General features: G+C 37.5%; 2 protein-coding genes across 2 annotated transcripts in view; both read right to left on the reverse strand.

The window, feature by feature from the left end:
• Positions 1–4,682, reverse strand: part of LOC109225757 (altered inheritance of mitochondria protein 32-like) — a 17,660-nt gene extending 12,978 nt beyond the window's left edge. The window contains exons 1-4 of the mRNA XM_019390530.1: positions 4,270–4,682; positions 3,890–3,975; positions 3,010–3,315; positions 2,400–2,483 (exon numbers count right to left, since the gene is read on the reverse strand). Coding sequence (XP_019246075.1) covers positions 2,400–2,483; positions 3,010–3,315; positions 3,890–3,975; positions 4,270–4,659 — 866 coding nt within the window. The 5' untranslated portion in view covers positions 4,660–4,682. The remainder of the gene's footprint in view (positions 1–2,399; positions 2,484–3,009; positions 3,316–3,889; positions 3,976–4,269) is intronic.
• Positions 12,693–17,097, reverse strand: LOC109225759 (protein kinase PVPK-1-like). The gene is made up of 3 exons (XM_019390531.1): positions 16,642–17,097; positions 14,750–15,894; positions 12,693–13,688 (listed from the first exon to the last, which is right to left on the reverse strand). The coding sequence occupies exons 2-3, from the start codon at positions 15,871–15,873 to the stop codon at positions 12,845–12,847; spliced, it is 1,968 nt and encodes a 655-aa protein (XP_019246076.1). The 5' UTR covers positions 15,874–15,894; positions 16,642–17,097; the 3' UTR covers positions 12,693–12,844.

Raw genomic sequence — 20,958 nt, forward strand, 5'->3', positions numbered from 1 at the left:
CAATTATAACAATAATAAAATTAACTTATAATTTTATATAAATATAATATATACAAAAATTAATATATCAAAAAATAGGATATAAAATTAAAATTATAAAAATCTTAATATAAAAGTTAATTATATACACAATATATAATTAATTAAAAGTTCAACAATAAAAAAAATGAATAAAATATTATTAAACCAAATATAGAGTAATGAATAGTGTTGCACCAAATTTGGTGCAACACTATTCATGCTCTATAATAGAGCAACATATGGAGTACCATTGGAGCAATTTTACTCTATTTCTTGCACCAAATTTGGATTTGGTGCAAAAAATAGAGTACCATTGGAGATGGCCTTAGGGATTAATTTGTGATGACTTGTGATGGCCAATTTGGTGCAAAAAACAGAGTACCATTGGAGATGGCCTTAGGGATTAATTTGTGATGACTTGTGATGGCCTGGGGGCATTCTTGTTGTTGATATTTGTGCAGTGATGCACTTACCTGTGTGAGTTCTATTTTTGTGGAAATGGTGGGAAAACATTCTACGTGTTGTCTGTTTCTTTTTCTATACTTACTAGCTGGCATGATCTATGTTAGAACACTTGCACAAGCATACACGTAGTTAAGCACTCCTATCGGTTAAGAGGATGGATCTTAATATTGTTGAGTATTGATGCACACCTTTGTTACTTGCCTTCTATGTGAGAATTGACTCTCTTGGTATGTGAGTCGCCAGTGTGGTTATAAATTTGCAATGAGGGCACAGGATGCCAAGTGGTTAGGGTTCCGGAATTTGGACCCGTGAATTGTGAATACTTTTCTTTGTACCGACGAGTATGATAGTGTTTTGTCTAGCACTGCTAGCGATTTATATTGTGTTTCATACTTTTGCATAATATTTGTGCTACTGCTTTTCCATTTATTCACTGTCTCTCACGTTGCTGATATTATTTTTCAGGTTTTGATTGTCACAAATCGATTGTCTTTGAGCCGAGGGTCTTGGAAACAGCCTCTCTACCCCCTTTGGGTAGGGGTAAGGTCTGCGTACACTCTACCCTCCCCAGACCCCACTGGTGGGATTTTACTGGGTTGTGTTGTTGTTGAATTGTGAATACTTTGAGGTTCTGTACCTCGTGATGGTTATTGGCTAAAACCTAATGTGAAAGCGGACGTTTTTGTTAAGTTATTACTTAAATGTCCTTTATCTGTGATCACCGGATTTAAACTGTGTTCGGCTCATCCTACTTTGTTATTATTATGATATTCCGTTGTTAGTTGCTGCTTTCCTTTTCTTACTGCAATTACCGTATCGTTTTGTCATTGTCGTAGTCTTTATATAGATATTGTACTCTGTTGTTCTGTACTTATACTTGTCACCAGGTTATTTAGTCCAGTAGGTTTCTTGATTGTACCTCGTCACTACTCCTCCGAGGTTAGTCTTGATACTTACTGGGTACCGCTGTGATGTACTCATAGTATCTTCTGCACAATTTTTGTGCAGATCCAGGTATTTGATAGTTAGTAGATGTGCTGATCGTTGTTGTGGGTACTCAAGGTAAACTTGTTGCTGCGTTCGCAGGCTTCGGAGTCACCTTCTTATTTTGTATTTACATTGTTCACTCTTATTTTGTGACATTTGTATTTTAGAGGTTTTCTAGCAAACTCTGTAGAGCTTATGACTTGTACTACAGTTCTAGGGTTGTAAATTTTAAAGAGATTTCTATTTCAAATTGTTAGATGTTATTTAAATATTGTTGTTGTTTCATTTAATGTTAGGCTTAACTAGTCCCTAAGACTAGGTGTCATCATGATACCCAACGGAGGGAAATTTGGATTGTGACAACTATACATCTTAAACTCACTTCTTAGTGTTGTGAAATTTGCTTAGGGAAAATAGAAGATGTGGAGGTATGGCGCAAATAACACCTCAGTTTAACTGTAATAATGGAAAGAATCATGGTGACTGGTTTCATGTGGAAACTGCAAAGCAAATAGGAACAGGTGAGTTCTTAAATCCATTTCTATAGACAACATCTAGAATAATGACAAGAGCTTAAGTGATCAATTTAGTAGTAGAGACTGAGTAAGTGAGTGATACTGAAAAAGTATTAACATTGTTCCCCTGCTCCACCTCAAACGAAAAGAAGCAACTGCTGCTCCCTCAAAAAATGATATAGGTATGAGCAAATCACATAGTTAAAGAGTACATTGAGCACAAGCTCACAGTTGAAAAACAAGATTTATCTTGCTAGAGTTTGAAACCATGGAAAACATCATGATATTTCCTCAAGCAGCCAAGGACCAATCCTCCAAAAGCCGAACAGAAAAGTTGCAACTTGCACCATGTGGCAAAACAACAGCAAAGCATGCAAAAGTGAAACAAAGGAAAGGACAACCAATACAAACCTCCAAAGTCGTTCAATGACTTTTCCCTCTCCAATATGCTCATCAATCAAAACAGGTACATCATCTGGTGCAACATAGCCATACCTACATTAAGGCAGCACAGAGCACATATAAGTTTATAACATGTCTGTAATGGACAGTCTAATGCAAAGCTTCTTTATTTGACCCTTAACGTGCTGCTTAGAAACTAGAAAGTGTATTTTTCTTTATGAAATCATTTTCCACGTTGGCTTAAATTGTTCAACATCTTTTCACAACAGAAATGTTTTGAACTGAATGGGAAAAATTTGCCATCCTCTAAAGTAGCACAACTCTTAATTTATTTCACTTGCTTCAACCAATATGTAAATAATAGTGTCAATTTAGCACTCAAAAATATCCCCAGAACACCATCCCCCTTGCCACCTCTCTCACCTTCTACAATTATCATATGTGAAATACCTTTACATCCAACCAAATACAAAAAACTTAGCTATAGTAAATAATTATCCAAGGTAAAAGATTTTCAAAAATGCATGAAGAACTACCCTTATTAGAGTACAAATTGATCTGCAGTCTAGTGCTAAAACAACATCCAGGTCTTCCTTTATAAGAGAAGAATAGGACTTACCAGTGGCCAACAATTTTCCCATCTTTGTCTGGACTGAAGATTATGACATTACCAGCATACTTGTGGCCACCGATATGTGAACAAGCTGTCACATAAACTTTGTCTTTCAAGCCCTTGGACTCAATCGCCTTGCCAAACTCCTCAATCAGAATTGGTCCACAAACACCACATCTTTTATCTCGATTACTATGGGCACAGACAAACACATAAGAACCACTCAGCGACTTCTGCAATCCAGAGCTCCAAGGATTGCCATTGACAAGCACATCATCAACAAATGCATCCACATCCGACTCCTTCAAATCCCTTCATCATAGACAAAAGACGTGAATATCGACCATGAGACAGAATTGATTGGGACGAAGCATACAAGTTGAGATCGACATATTGAAGCAACCAAAGAAAAAGCATGTAAAGTAAAAAAGCAACTTCAGTGCAGTATCTTTGTTTTTCGATGGCCGAGGAATCTGTCTGGGGTCAACCCTTAGGACCCAGCAGCTTCTGAAACTTGGGGATAATTGGCCAGCCCCTCTACCCATCCCCACTTAAATACCAGGCTTAGTTCGCATGATGCAGAACCAAACCAGTAATCTAAGTCACAAGTCCCTCAACCTTTGCCACTTGAACGAACCCATGCGGGCAACTTCAATGCGGTATCTACCTACATCAAGACCGTTTTCTTCTGATATAAAAAAGCTGGGATCCAGCTAATAGAATCGAGTCAAATTCATGAATGCTTATTTCTCATTTCTTGTCTTAAAATTAGGTAATGTTTTCATTCATCCCATAATACATGGAATATCAAGGAATATCAGCTTTCTGCTGCTCAATGCCAAATTTGAAAAGAAATGAATTTAAAATGAACAAACAAATAAACTACCTGTATTTGATCATTTCAGGAAAAATCAAAACATCTCCATCTGATACTTCCATGTCATCACGTACTTCGCAAATCGTCAACATAGTCTAAAACAAACAATCACCGAAAATAAACAAGCGATCAAGATCAATCAATCAACTACACCTCAATCTCAAATTAGTTGAATTCGCACTATCAGTCCCGCTCTAAGAATAATTATAGAACACAAAATAATTAAAAGCATTATTCCAGTGACACACTCAGAAAGCTGATAGAGTATCAAATCCACCGATTACGTGGCATTTCAATTAGGCGAACGGCATCCACCTCACTTTTAATTCGAGTCTAGAAGTTTCTCGTAGAGCCGTTAACTAAAGTAATCAGTTTAGGTTAAAACTAACCTTAATTTTGATATCATCCTTACGAGCTTTAAGAGCATTAGAGAGTAACATCGGAAGCAGATCGGAATCAGAGGCTTCGACGCGAGAAGGCCAAGTCTCGTGAGATTTGTAGCAGAGGAACAGATGACGATCGTAGGAAGTAGCAGTACCCGCAAGTTTACTCTGGTACATCTCCGCACGCTGAAACCCAAACTTAACATCGTCGGCTTCGGCGTCGGTAACGGCGGGAGTAGTAGCGTCGGTGGAGAAGTTTTCCGGTGTTCCGGCCATCGCGTGAGATAGGATTGCGGCAGAGAAGCGAGTGAAGGAGGGTTTTGGAGAGATTGTTGGAGAGAAGTGCAAGTAAAATGTGATTGAGGAGAGAGAATGCCGTAGATGTTTAAAAGGCATGTGAGGGAAGCCTTGCAAGGCAGAGACTGAATTGGCATTTAAGAGGAAATGAAATGATACCGTTGACAACGACCGGTGGATCGTGAGTGTCACGCTCCATTTTCGTATTTAAATTAACAAAAAGTGGTCATTATAGTCCCATAAGTTTGGAGTTAGTTTTTTTTGTTTCTTTAAATTATTAATTTTTCTGCTTGTTCCTCTTTTGGACTGATCAAAGTCTTTTGTTTTCATTATTATAATTTATACAGTACATTGAGAGAGTATAAATTTAACAATACATTTTACAATTTCAATAGAAAAAATTTTACACTGCATGCGTGCTGGATTTGCCGTGGGAATGACGAACAGGAAAAGCAAAGGAGAAAAAACGTTGCACTTGAGGGCAAGGACAATGTAATTCTCAAACGGGTGCTGAATTTGTGATGTCTTTGCAAATGGCAGCATGTGTTGGGATTTATTCGACGAGGGTGTCGAATTCAACTGGTTGGGGTGGTTTGTTAGACCCTTGACAAAGCTGATCGGCAAGCGGCGCGGCAGTGGCAAGGATTTTAGCATGATGGCCTTGCCATTGGCCTATGTGCGGGGGAAATCAACATGCAAGACAATGCGGGTGTTGTCGATGGCAACAAACTATTGCAAGGGCAAGTGTGACGGACTACACTTCTATTTGAGGGCTATGGTGTGACGGACTACACTAAAACATGAGTGGGTTGCGTGCAAGCAAAGGCCAAGACCTTGACGGAACTAGGCGGGCTGGACGGAAGCTTGACAAGGCAAAACGGGAAAGACCTCGGCGCTAAGATGGGGCAGCTTAGTGCCAAGGCAGTGGCATTGGCAATATGATGTTGCCATGACTTAGGTGAGCGGGCTGGCACCTAAGTAAATTGTGGGCAAACGACTCAGCAACAGGAATGGCATCATGGCTTGGTGACTTGATGCCAAAATCAGCTTGGCATTGGCAAAGGGCAGACTTGATCAAGTAGGGGCGATTTGACAAGAACAAACAACTGTGGCAGCGGACGTGCGTGCGGCTAAGTCATGGGCGACGAGCTGTGGCGATGGATTTGAGCGGGAGCAGTGTCAAAGGCCAAGGCTGGGCGCAAAGCCAGCCTTGGGCGTGCAGCAGTTGGCCAGAAACGCGCACATGCAGCGCACATAGAGTGGTTTTCAAGTGTGCTGTGCACATGCTATGCAGTTGGGCGGTTACAACTGCCCTTGTCCAAGAGTTGCTGATTATAGGCTAAGTCAATGCACGTTTTTAGGCATGTTCTAGCATGACATGCACGTTTTTTATCATAGGGATCATGTCCTATCAGTTGGGGGTGTCAACTGAAAATAGGAAAACAGTTTTGGGCTGACTACACTATATATATGTGTGTTAGCAGCCCCAAAAACAGGCTAAGTACCTAGGGAGGGAAAATAGTCTAAGATATAGGCATAGGGTTGTCTATGTCAAGGCTTGAGCATGGCAAAATATGTGTCATTGCCTTGCCAAACGAGTGGGCAGCACGAGACGCCTTAGGCAGGGGCTTTTATAGGGCAGATTCGTGCAAGTGTCGGCTATTTTTGGGAGTTGGTGTTTGCCAAGGGTGGCATCACCTTGCCAAACTCGAGAATTTTCCTTTGTAATTGATTTTATAAAAGGTTGGGAAAGGGTTCCCGTAAATCTGTTGTGCCTTCGTTTATTTTATGCTGCCTTAAATTGATTCTAAATGTTAAACCTCGTAAGGGAAAGAAAATTGGGCAAGGCTGAAGTCAAGTGGGGACTTGACTGCCGCACAACGGGCAGTATTTTCGACGGATAGAAATCGCCCCTGTGACAACTGGTATCAGAGCGTGGCTGGATCGGGGCGAAGACACAACGTTCAGTGGCTGAATTTTGTGAAGAATGGCTGGTGGCAACGCAGAACTGAGGGAAAAGGTTGCTGCATTAGAGGCACTCGTCGGAACTGTTGATGGGGATCAATTTCTGACTATCGTAACTCATCTCGCCTATCTTGAGGCCGAGATGAACAAGCTGAGCCAGGAGTGTACAGATCTAAAAACGAAAATGGGTTGCTGCATCGTGCTGTTGGCAATGATGAAGCACAGCATGGGGCAGATCGTACCAAGGTCAGAATTCCGGAGCCTAAAGAGTTTAATGGTGCAAGGAGTGTCAAGAAACTTGAAAACTTCCTGTGGGATATGGAGCAGTACTTCCATGCTGCCAAAGTGCAAGATATGTACTTGGTGGACGATGCAAAGCTGTGGTGGCGGACGCGCGTGGCAGATGATGTAAGTGCTAGTACAACCGAAGATTGACTCTTGGGAAGGGCTGAAGAAAGAGTTGAAGGTTCAATTCTTTCCTAGCAATGCGGGCTGTATTGCTAAAGATCGTTTGAAGAAGTTGAAACAAACTGGAACGGTCAGGGAATATGTCAAAGAATTCAGTTCTTTGATGCTGGATATAAGCAACATGTCTGAGGAAGACAAGCTGCATAATTTCCTTTACGGGTTGCAGTCGTGGGCGCAGATGGAACTACGAAGGCAGAATATGAAAGACCTTCCTAGTGCCATCGCTGCTGCGGATGCGTTGGGTGATTTTCGATTGGGACAAGATGGTTCTGATTTCTCTACTACTTCAAAGTCCAAAAACGGGAACAAGGACAAGGCAAAAGAGTGGAGGCAAACGGAAACGACAAGGGCAATGCTGTTGAGGGCAATGGCAATGAAAAGGGAAAGCAATGTGCTGGACCTTCGACAAACAAAGGACAAAACAGCAAGTTTGATGGTTGTTTTATTTGCAAAGGACCACACATGGCGAGGGACTGTCCAAGAATTGAACGGCTTCCAGCTATGTTTGCTGAAGAAAAGATTGAAGATGAGCCAAACGAGGAAGAACATGAGCAAACAACAACATATTTGGGGCCTATGGTGGTGCTAAAAAATGCGGAAGCTGCTTCGTCGAGGACGACGAATTCTTCTGGTGGGGGTGGTTTGTTAGCCCCTTGACAAAGGTCCTTGGCAGGTGTGGGTTGTGACAAGGATTTTCATGATGGCCTTGGCACACAACCTGAAAAATTGGGCAACATCATGATGGGCTGCTCGGCATGACGGACTATGCGGGGTTGACAAACGCACCTTGAACGGAAGCAAGGCACATTTTACTTGGACGTGCAGGTTGGCAAAACAATGGCAAGGCTAAGCCATGTCAAAGTAGGGGCAAAGACATGGCAAGGCAAGGCAAGACAATGCGGGACAAACAATGACAATTGATGCGGGCAGATTTAATCAAGTTGGGGGCGACTTGACATAAGCGGGCAATTATGGCAATAAACGTGTGCGACTAAGTCAGTGGTTGGCGAGCTGGGGCCATGACATGGGTGCGGAGCAGTGTCAAGGACAAGGCTGGGCGCAATGCCAGCCTTGGGCACAAGGCAGCTGGGGGAAATAGGCACATGTTGTGCACAGGCAGCATTTGAAAAAACATGTGCAAAGCACATGGGAGACAGTTGACAGTTGCAACCTCTTCCAAGACATGTTGATCATGGCCTAAAATGGGGGCACGTTTTTGTACTTGTCTTAACTTGTTTGCCCATCAGTTGGGGCTTGTCAACTGATTGTAGCCTTATAAATACTTGCCTAGGCTGTCCAAAACGGGGCAGAAACTTAGTCTAACGCATTGTGAAGCCAAAATCGTCTAAGTCATTTCCTAAAGGTGGGAAAATCATTTTGGGGCAGGGAATTAGGGAATTCTTTGTCTTGGCCATAGGGTTGGCTATTGTGTTCTTGTATTCACATATTAATACGAGTTGGGAAGAAATTCCTGTATATCGTGTGTGCCTTTATTTACTGTTTTTGCTGCCTATTTTCATTCTAAGTTCAAACGTCCCTAAAATAAAACTAAGTGTTGGAAAGGCTGAAGTCAAGGCTGGGCTTGACTGCCGCACGGAGGTGAACCTCGGGCAGAATTCGAGTGACATAAATCACCCTTGTGACAACTGGTAGCTGTCACACCTCTTTTTTTCCACACACAACCCTATTACGTGGTTGAGTTGGAAGAGTTTTTCCAATTAAAGTGACGTTTTGAAAAGGAATTATTTATTATTTGGAGTCGTCACTTGGAATTGAGTTTTGGTGTTCCAAGTCACTTTTTATTTGAATCCCCTTTCAAAAGGAAGGTTTGACTCTTAATTTATGGTCTACGAAAACAGAAGACTGAGTAAGGAATTCTGTTAACCGAGGGGAAGGTGTAAGGCACCCCTCGAATCCCGTATTTCTAGCACGGTCGCTTTTATTGACTAATGTAAGGCTTAAATTAATTTTTGGCTATTCTTGTATTTTATTGCATTTTTTTTATTACCACTTAATTAGTTATTGTATTTTATTAATTATGTTCACCAAGATGCAGTACGCACACAAGGTATTCTTTGAAATTGAATGTTAAACCAAGATACGAAATGTACACATGGCTTATCTATTACCGCTTAATTAATTATTGTATATTTTTTTTAATGCATTCACCTAGGTGCGATACGCACACAAGGTATTCTTCTTTGAAGTTGGAAGTTAAACCAAGATACGGGAATGTACACATGGTTAAAATATAATTGTTTTAAATTTAAAGGCATCGAGACGCTGGGATGCGCACATGATCCTTTAATTATTTAAGCGTATCAACCCAAGGTTCGGGTATGAACATATGGTCTAATATTGAAAGTACATTCCAAGTTTTTCTACCGTTTTAGAGTATTTCAATTATTTTGTCTCTTTTAGATTCGAGATACATATATTTGTATATTTTTTTGTCCACTTATTTCTACGAGTCTTGAGTTAGTTTGTGACTTATCTCGCTTTCTCACAATTTTTTTTTACCACTCTTTTTGATTTATATAAAAGACTTCGAAGTAATTCGAAACTCAGGTTCTTTACTTATAAGTATATCCTATGAATAGGCATTGAAATGTGCCTATACCTAATTAGTATATATATTCTCCCATAATCCCATTATCGGTAGGAATATAAAAGAAATATATTCAAGAGATTAGCCTCAAAACATCTAATTTATTTACAAAGAAGATTGTTGATGCTAACAGAATAAAAATAAAGTTTTTATAACAAAGAGACGAACTCATAAAAATTCTACCTTATTCTTGAATGATGAAACAAAGAAAGAATTTACATTCTTAGATTAACTTAGGATAGGCAACATTGCACTAAAATAATTTACGGTAAGTAAAAGCTTGGAGAATTTAATACAACTAACGAGATTTTCATTAAAATATTCCTACTAATACTAACACTCGAAAAAAAAAGAAAACTTTTAGTGTTCATGGCCAAATAGTTAAACATTTGTAAATGTATATTCTAAGAAGAACAAACAAAAATTAATAGAGAAAAGCCTATCATAATCTTATAAAAAAAAATAAAAAATAAAAACTTACTATAATTTATGTCCTATTTACAAGAATGACTGGCCAAAATTAATAGAAAGATGATTTCAAGGATTAATTAAACCAAGTGTTTAAGCCTAGATTTAAGGACTGACCTTAGAAGATGATTTAAATCAACCAAGACTAGAGATATATTTTCAGAAAAACTATATATACTAAATTATAGAGATTGATGAAGGTAAATCATATATTAAATAAACACCAACTTACATTGTATTCAGCAAAACTTTTAAGAAAATTAATACAAATATTAACGCACAATATTCATGCTTAAATCATGACATTTCACTGAACTAACTAGGAGATTAAATATTACCTTTTACGAGTTACAATCTAGTGATTTTCAAAGTTGAAAATAGTTAACTTTCGGATCCGCAAACTCAAAACCTCGAATAATTCCGAATTTTGACTTCGAACAGAAGACTTCGGCCAAAACTATATCTCCATTAAACTTATACTCTAAGAATGATGTTCTTTTCTCTTTGTTGCTAATTATATTTAAATTTTTTATATACAAAAATATAGATCGCTTGGAAAATGTGACATAAAACTAAAATATGTAATTGATCATAAAATCAATTGACCATAGGGAGAAAATTATAATGCAAATATAAGGTAAAAATAAACTTTCCTGTTTATATATATATATATAAATTTTGAATCCCCTTAACATAAGAAAACTACATATTCAAATTCATGAATTTTTGCGGCCGTGATTGTCAAAAGTAATGGTGGAATAGCTCCTTGTTATCGTAGGATCGCTTCGTATTTTTGTCAAAGTCTCATTTTACATACAACTGAATAAACCATTCAGTCATTCTTTATTCTACTAGATCGTGTTTCTTTTTTATTCATAGTATTTGTTGTCCTTTTTCATATTTAGAGCAAAGTTGTTCTTTTCTTTAACGTATTTGTGTTATGTATGAGTATGACCAGTCCATTTCCTTTTGTAACAAAATCCATTTAAGTTTTGTTAGATTTGACCAAAAGTGCCTTTATTTGTATTTTAATGGGCTATATTTGGTCAGTGTTGAATAATTAATACTAAAATGGTCAATAAGAAAGAGCGACTAAAATTGCCACTTCTCCATATGGGCAGTCTTGCTCCTAGCTGATTCGCTGAATTAAGATTATACAATTATCAAAGGTGGATCTAGGATTTTAAGTTTATGGGTTTTTATATCGACTTCGAATTAGTATATTATAATGACCGGACTAAGGAAATGTGTTCCCAATTAAATATTCTTATACATTGAATGATTTTCTTAATACAAATACACGATCTAGCCAAAAGTTACTGGGTTCCGGGAAGGCGGGTACCCATACTCAAACCTTTAGATCCGCCCCTGATAATTACCCAAGATTTTTCACAGTATTTCCAATTTAAACAAGTATTTATTGTCCCTTTTATCGACTGAATCATTATTGTGACACTCTAGGCGAATCCCACATCAACAAAATACGGAAGAGATGCTGGGTTTACTCTAGTGACGCGTTTTAATGCCGTGCGGGCCTAAGCCCAAAGCGGACAATAGTACTAGTGGACTAGGCTGTTACAATTGCACATCATCTATTGGTTCTTCGGTTGTAAACTTTGAAACATCACATCCAGTAATGCCTAGTTTTATAGCCACATTATTTTTCACATCAAGGCCTACTTCATTAATATTAACAACATACTTAACCATGTACAGAAAGCAATTCTTTCAAGTTGTATAAGTTTAGAGCTGTCAATATGGGCCGGGCCGGGCTAGCCCAGCCCAGCCCACGTGGGCTTAAGCAATTGACGGGCTGGGCTGGGCTAGCCCATCATTTTGATAGGCCTTATAATGGTCTGCCCACCCCAGCCCTACGTGGGTTGCGGGCCCCACGGGCCGACTCATTATTTTTGTAAAATATAATTTTATATTTTTTCTTTAAGTTCTAACAAAAAAAAGATAATTATTTAAAAGTTAAAAAAATCTTATTGGAAAAATTTCACCAAACTTAATAACTTTTTATATTGTTCCAATATATTACTATAAACACTAAAAAAGTAAAAGACAAGACCATTTCATTCACTAAAAGTCAAAACTTAAAGCAAACTATTCAAGAGAACGTCCATGACGCTTATCGTATATCCAACACATGATCTTCATCAAACACATTTTAATCCTCATGTTAGAAGGTTGTTTTAACATCTTCACTTTCATCTACATTTACAATTCGTTTGCAATATTAATTAGTTAAATATTAAGTATAATTAAAATTTTAAAACTAATTAACGTTTCAAGACTTTGATCTTTTAATATGATGAGCATAAAACTTTAAGCTTGGGATACTCTTCTTATTATTTATTGTCATATAAATTTTTATTTTATATATTTTAAATACATATTTTTATTAGGCCCACGGGCCGGCCCGACCCAGCCTTAGTCAAGCCTCACGAGCTACGGGCTTACTCGGGCCGGGCTTAGAAGTCTCATTTTTAAATGGGTTCCGAAAATTCTAGCCCAGCCCTGCTAAATCACGGGCTGGGCCGGGCCGGGCCGGCCCAACGGGCCAAGCCCATATTGACCGCTCTATATAAGTTTGAATTCTGAAAAATTGTGCAAGGAAAAATGGCCTTCAACATCCAATTTGCATTTGCATTTCCACAGAGTCTGCACTTTACATTTGCATAATCAAATGAACACAAAAAACAGGTGTTTCTTCAACGTGGCTGGCTCTTCGTATAAGTGCAACGGGACATTGCTGCCAAGGAAAAGAATTACTCAGAAGAAATCAATCTCGAAATAATTACCTGAAGGTTTCACATCAACACCTGCCACCTTTCCTGCTGGTGGTGTTCGGGGCATATCATATGTCATGCACGGTCTGGGTACGTCTGGAGGACTAGCACATCGTATAAGTGCCCAGTTTACGTTCTGAAAGAACGGATGTTGTTTTATTTCAGTAGCCCCGCGCCTATATGCAAGGCGATGTTGTGGCTCCTTCACAAGTAAACCTCTTATCAAATCCCTTGCAGCAAAACTAACAGTAGGTGTTTCAGGAAATCTCAAGGGCTGACCAACAACGTTAAACAACGTTGCCCTGTTGCCCGCTCCCTTGAACGGAGTTTGTCCAAACAAGAGCTCATAGAGAAAGATCCCGAATGTCCACCAATCAACTGCACTGCCATGTCCTTCACCTTTAATAATTTCTGGAGCCAGGTACTCGTGTGTCCCCACGAAAGACATAGATCGAGCACTCGTTGGTTCAGCAAGGAGTTCCGGAAGAGGGTGGTTCATTTGGTTGTATATTTCAGTCTTTGGTTTGGACTTCTTTTCTTTCTTGGGCTTGCTTAGAAAACGCGGTGTAAAACATGAAGGTTGGATACATGCAGGCTGTACGACACAAGATGGCTGGATACAGTAGGATGAGCTCTTGGACTCTAAGCTTGAATTTGAGGATCTAACTAAAGTTGGGCTAACAGCACACCTCAAGGAGAGGTCAAAATCAGAAAGCATTATATGACCATCTTCTCGTACCAAAACGTTCTCTGGTTTAAGGTCTCTGTAAATGATTCCAAGCATGTGCAGGTACTCTAATGCAAGAAGAACTTCAGCCACATAAAACCTATACTCCAAAAGAGAAGTTAACTGTAAAAATCATAACTAATCTTAAACATAGTATTATTCTTTGAAGCATAAATACAGGTGCACTCTTACTCAGTAGAAACCGAGGAATTTCCCCAAGGGTGTTCAAATTTGAAAGAAGTGAAAAAATTCCCGACAAAAGGTGTTCAATATGAGTTATATACCTCAACAACACAACAACATACCGAGTATAATCCCACATGTGTTATATACCTCTAAAATGTAATATTTTACCTATATGCACAGTGTATTTTTTCGACGAAGGGTGGTCAAATTGACTACCCTTATGGCCATGTGGGTTCGTCCCTGCTCTTACTGATCAAAGAGGATGCAATGTCTGTGAATATTGTGCATGCTAGGCAACCAAAAAGCATACAATTGTACTATTTATAATCATTAAAGAGTAAATATCTCAATCTTTCATCCGAATGAACTCATCTTTGGCTTAGTGAAACTACTTAGTTATAATCAACTATGTCAGCACCAGAAAAAAATTACGTTACACCAGTCAGTTTCCTTTTCAAATCAAATGACACCAAAAAAAAAAATGAGAGCATGCAACAGGAAAAGAACGAAGTGAACATAGCAGGAAGGTTCTGAGGTCTGAGCTCAATGTTGAAAAAAACAAGAATAGCTTGGGTGAGATGCAAATGTTTAAGTGAGAAGACGTCAAGGCAAACAAACATATATGCTCTACAATACAATCGGAAGAAACTAAGTCATCGCAAATTTAGCACAGTGCAAAATATCACTGATAGAACAGCAAGGCCTATAGAGGTGAGAAAAGAATCTTCCTTATGTAATAGATCAAAAGTACTCCCATTTCAACCAATTTTTAGGACACTTAAAGCGGAATAATGATAGCAGGTTTGTTGAAAGAATACTTATGCCAGCCTTTCCAATAGCATAACATACGGTAACATATTGGTTTATCCAGGCAGCAACGCTAAATGTTCTTTTATCATTTGCAGTAATAGTTGGAGATCTTGAACACAGAACAAAACGTGAATAAGATACAAAAAACACATATAAAACACTGACCTGGCAGCATGCTCGGGAAAAAGTTTCCCGGGCTGTTTTTGCCTAAGTGCATGCAAATCACCCCCAGGGCAAAATTCCATAACCAAGCAGGAAAATTTATCTGTTTCGAAGTGTGAATACAGTGTTGGTAGAAAGGGATGATCCAAAGACTGCAATATCTCTCTTTCAGTCTGAGCTCTTACAAGTTTCTTGCGACTTTCTAGAGCTGCCTTGTCCATCACTTTCATCGCAAAGAAACTTGTTGTTCCAATCAACTCTGCTAGAAAAACACTTCCTATATCACCACATCCCAATCGCTTCAAAAGTCTGAAGTGGTTGAAGCCCAACGTTCCCTCACGGGTTCTAATGGCTTGAATTGCATCCCACCTTGTATCATTTGCCTTATGCGGTTTATATGTTGCGCTATTGAGACTACTTGAGCTGCTTTCTTCACTAACGTCACTACCCGTGCTGCCTCTGTTGAAACTTGTCTTTCTGCTCTCAACGAAATCGCATGAGTTACTAACATCACCACTTTCACCAGACTTGTCCACAGTGCTGCTAGCGCATTCACTGACTTCTGTGTTTGAGAAACTTTGTTTGGCTTCTGTGTACTGTGTAGCGGAATAAAAGCTGTTCTGAGGACTAGGACAAAAGCTGATTCCTGATTGAGATGGCAACTGGATCTTTAAAGTATCACCATCTCCTTTGGCAGTAGCTTTTGAAGTACTATCCTTGGAACCATGATGTAAATCCTTGACTAAAAACTGCTCTCCTGAACAACCTTCTGCTAATTGATTGATAGTATCTTCTGTTTCCTGAAATTCCCTTTTCCCTTCATTGGATTCAAAATGGTGTCTCGTCGATTCAGAGGCATTGTCCCTCAGTATATGATCACCGGATGTTTTATAATAATGCTTTGAACTAGTCACTGATACATTTGGAGTACATGTTGTGTTGGAGCCAAGTTCCTTAGCTATTGGATATGATGTAGATGACTCTTTGTATCTGGAATCGGATTGTTTCATTGATGGAGAATGAGGAGGAGGACTTATCTGGGAGGCCAAAGATGTATTGTACTCAACAGCAGTGAAAGAACTGTGACCATTTGGCAAGGAACTGATTCCATCAACAAGTGACTCCATTGAGTTCTTTGGTATTAGACACTGCCATCACACAATTAAAATTGAAGAAATTTAGCTACCAATGTCATTTTAACTAAATTTTACTACTTCTTTCAAACAAGAGTTGATGCCATGATCACATAATGCAACAAAAAGTCAATAAACAAATTGACGAAGTAGTTGGCCTTTAGCTTACGGGATCGGCCAAACCCAGTAACTTTGGTTCAAATCATGTACTATTTGTTTTAAGAAATCCATTGAAAAAGTACAAATTATTAATTTCAAACACAGTAACTTAAAAGGACTAGATTCCCAAACCCATAAACTAATCCCGGTTCCGCCTCTAATCATTCAAGGTATGAAACCACAACTCACTCTCTGACGGAGCCATGAATCTAACAAGAGGATTCAAAAAAATGTTAGACACACAATTGTGATTCAAACCTACAATCTAAAGCAACTGTGGGCCACATTTTACAACTACACTAGAAGTTTTCACAAGGAGAATCAATAATTTATGTAATACATAGAAATTTACTTTTACCTGTATACGCAATATAATTTTTAGGCGAAGGTAATTCTATTGAACTCCTTCAAACTATGAAGCTCAGCCTCTGAGTCAGTGATTACATTTCAACTAACCGATCACATGATACCAGAAATCAAAGATTTTGAGCAATAGAAAGTACTGTAAAAATCAGTTCACTTTAAAACTTGCTACATGACGCTGAAGCTGCAGCACAGAGAAAGAATAAAAGTAAAAAAAGAGTCAGAGGTTGTTGATTTCACCTGATTAGAAAATGCAGAAGAATGAATGATCTGTCATAATTATTGACGAAAAGCGAACTCGCTCAAAAAGAGTAACAGCTTTGCTTCGGGAACTGCTTTTTCTTTGTATTGTTTTCTGAGTCCCTTTTTCAGATCCGATCGAAACAACAAAGAGTGATGAGTTAGTAATTGTAATAATTTCGGCTAAAAGATAAACAAATAATTTGGATAATTGGCTAGAATAGTAATTATTTTGGGAGAAAAAGAGAGTTAATGAATCAAAACGAAGCTCCCAACAAGCAAACAAAAGGCAAATGAAACAGAGCAAAGCTTAAAAGCCTATAGCTAAGTAAATTTCTCTCTCTCTCTCTCTCTCTCTCTGTTTTCTTCTTCATCTTCACCTTTTCTTGTTTCTGTAAACATTTATATCGTAATCCTATACAAATGCTTCTCTCTTTTTTTGTCGTAAATTACGAAAAGACAAAAATAAATACTATTACTGTAACTTTCGGCACAGAGTGTGGAAGAGAGGACTGAAAATATAATTTATTCATTATTATTATTATTATTACTGCTGACTTTTTTACCGAGAGTCACTGGCAAGTTTACTACTGAATGTTTCAGTGTTTTTGACTGTCACAAAGTTGAAAAAAAAAAAAAGCGTCTGAATTTCATGCATCATTTTCCTTTTCATTAATTTCATGCAAGTGGAAAAGCAGATTTTCTGATGGTTATTTAAGATGTTTCGGTTTTTAAAATTTAAAAATTTAAATTTGGAATAAGAAATTTCAGTTTCAAATGATGGGATATTAAATGAACGAGAAAGGAATAATGTACAAACATAAATATCATTAAAGAAAGGGTAAGAAAATTCTGGTAAATGAAGCAACTATTTCTTCTAACATTCAAATTATGTAATACTCAATGCTATGGAAGGCGTAACAAATTTCACTCTCAGCTATAGAGGTATCGGGTTCGAGCTTGAGAATAAAAATAAAATATATAGGAAGCGTCTTTCTTTTTAATGAGTTTGTATAGTGCAAATTCAAATTACCGAGATCCTAATACGATTACAGAATACTGAATGAAAAAAAAAAGTGACAAATTTTATTTGAAAGAAACTTCTGTCCTAAAATATCAATGTAACTCAAGTCATGTTTGACATTTGATGCTCAAGGTCAAAATAGTTCAAAGGAAGCTACTTGGTTGTGTATATGCTCAAGCAAAGAATGACGTGTAGAAGGAAGCTAAGATTGATTAGCTTTTTTATTTTTATACTTTTTAACTTTAATTATCTTCCTTTCTCATGTTAATTTGAAGTTTCAGTGTATTTGAAGGAACACTTGGTTGCTACAATTAATTGATAAGATTGGAAGGTCAAAATTACAGTATAAAATTTGTGATAATCTGACGGCGCAAACAGCTTTTACGTTTCCTAACCTTAGTTGCTAAAGATGGCAAAACAAAGAGATAAACTATACACAATTACCTATTATGTGAGAATTAAACTTCAAGTTTAATCTGACGGCGCAAATAGCTTTTACGTTTACTACCATTAGTTGCTACGCTATTACGTGAGAATTGAAATTCAAGTTTAATCTGACGGCACAAGTTTTTTTTTTATGTTTACTAGTAATATTACTGGCTAATGATGGAAAAACAAAAGTAGAGAGTTCTTTTCTCACCAAAGGTTCATTCACCAATATTAGGAATTCAATTCCCCCGCCCCACAACACACAAGAAAAAACTGAAAAGCAAAATGTTACTTGGGATTAATTTGCTCGTTATAATTTACTTATCTTTCACATTAGCTTGCCTTGTCATCTAATTAAGCTACAAAATAACTTCATAGTATTTGGAAACTTTTTTTTGGGAATATAATATTGTATAATCACTCTCAAAATAATAGTCGAAAAATATATAGTTTTTGTGTATATATATATATATATATATTCTGTATGTTATATACAAAATATATACAAATTTTATACCTTTTTCGGCTATCGAATATAAATAGTTTTTGATGCTGGCTAAAAGTGAAAAAAATCTTCCTTTTTAGGGGGAGCGGGAGGGAGGGGAGAGGGGGAGGGGTTAAATATTTGGTCTTCGACCAACAATTGAATACTCAATGCCTAAGCAAGGTAACATTTCAGAGGAAGATAAAAGGAATTCATCTCTTTTATTAGTCCTCCTCTTGATTGGTAAATTGGGAAAGGTATTTTTTTTTTTTAATTGGGAAAGGTATTATAAGTTAAAGGAAAAGTTAAAATTTAACATATACTAACATTACTACGAATAGTACGTTATAAAACTCCACTTATTTTGTCCTAATTTAGTAGAGAAATAATAAAAGTAAGTAAATCACATGATGAGAAGCACTAAAGTTGAATACAAACATGCATAACTACAATTACGGGACAGGGAAAGGAGTTTCACATGCACGCACGTGAACCGGAACCATAGCATGTGGACCGCCTGTCGTGTTCCTTTGATTTATAAAAAACCATTAAACTAACCTCTGTATACGCCAAAATTGATGAATAAATTACTTCCACAAAAAGAAAAATATTGTCTTAGATAAATTGCCCCTATTTAGAAATTCATTATATAACAGCAGAGGTCAATGGCAATGCATCCTTTACTTGTGAAATAATCACTACAAAGTCTTCTGATCCAGAAAATCTCAAGACTGAATAATTGTTTCTCTTTTTTCTTTTTTTGTTTTCCTCTTTAAGCCACACTAATAAGGGGTTTAGGGTTCAGGATTCATGTGCATAAAGGGAGCAAAATTTGGGTCAATTATTCCACCATACTCCGCCAAACTAGCATTGTATCAAATAGCTCACCTATTAAGATTCGAAAAAAATAATAATAAATTATCTAGTATTTTTTGTTTATGTTAAATTATAAATCTGAAGAATACACTCTCTGGCAGAAATGTAGGGTAAGACTGCGTAAAATAGAACCTCTCATAACGGGAGTTTAGTGCACCGGGTTATTTTTATTAAATCTTAATTTCTGATGGATTTCGCTCAATTCATTGATCGTTAGTCTACGCACTACGTAGCAACATAATTACTAAATAGTAATTAAGTCTCATTGTACGATGACCACCAGATTGAAATCTTACATCCGCCAAAGTTTCGATGATTTTGAGTCATATTAACACACAACCAACAAATGTGATGGAATTTTTAGAATATCTTCACTTTTAATTTAAGGTCTTAAATTTAAACTCTGATAAAATAAAAAAAAAGGTTTCGGTAAGGGAGTATTTTATCTTCTTTAGTAGATCATTCCGGTGTGAACTCAAATTCGAATTCGGATGAATGAAAAATCTTTTAGTAGGAAGGTTTTACCCTCTTTAGTGGACTGACTTAGTGTGAATATAAGTTAGTCTGGTCAGTGAAATTAGGACCAATGATTAAACAAACAAAATCTGCACGTAGATCCTTGGATTTTATGGATTCAAAGATATACTAATAGTTTTAATGGAGTGTGGAGGGATGATTACATGCAACCTAAACCTCCCATTCCCACCAGATCAGTTTTCTTGGACAAGTATGTAAACTATATTCGTGGCTGAAAATCCTAAAGCAGTCACTCAATAGGCTATACTGAGAAAATATGGGTTATGAACCGTAAGGTCTCAGGTTCAAATTTTACAACAATAACAACAAACTCAATATAATCTCACATAGTGGAATTTGGGAGGGTAGTGTATACGCAGCCTTACTCCTATCTTGTGGAGATAGAGGTTATTTTCAATAGACCTCGGCTCAGAGAAGCATATTAGGTGATCTTTTCCCATTTATCTAAGCGTTGACGAATAAAGATACCATTATCTGTGTTGGTCGAAGGTAACAAATACCTAGGGAATTAGTTGAGATGGTCGTAAGTTGGTCCGGACACTACGATTTTTTTTTTTTTTTAAAGTAGGCTACTGAGAAGAGAAAATCCAGGTACATATAAAATGGTATTTTGCTTGAATACATGGTGTCCTAACACGTGGTGGAAAAGATAGTGAGACAGTGGTTGCTATCTTGGGGACCCCTGTCTGCAATCAACTATACATGCTTTAAGCTTATACCAATCATCACTGTCATTGTAATAAGAGAGTTCGTTCCTTGCCTGCTATGATTGAAAAGTTTCTGTTACCATAAAAATATAGGAATACCTTAGCAATTCCTTCTTTTTATAGATTTTTCTCCTCCCTGGTAACATTCATCCTTCTTTGTACTTGATAACAGCAGTGTTCCAGTTAATTTGTACGCATTTCTGCCTATTTTACTGCATACCTGCTACTTATCAATATAGGTAGTACCCCCTAACTCTGCC

The sequence above is a fragment of the Nicotiana attenuata genome, chromosome 5 (genome assembly GCF_001879085.1).
Source record: "Nicotiana attenuata strain UT chromosome 5, NIATTr2, whole genome shotgun sequence".
NCBI classification, from domain to species: Eukaryota; Viridiplantae; Streptophyta; class Magnoliopsida; order Solanales; family Solanaceae; genus Nicotiana; species Nicotiana attenuata.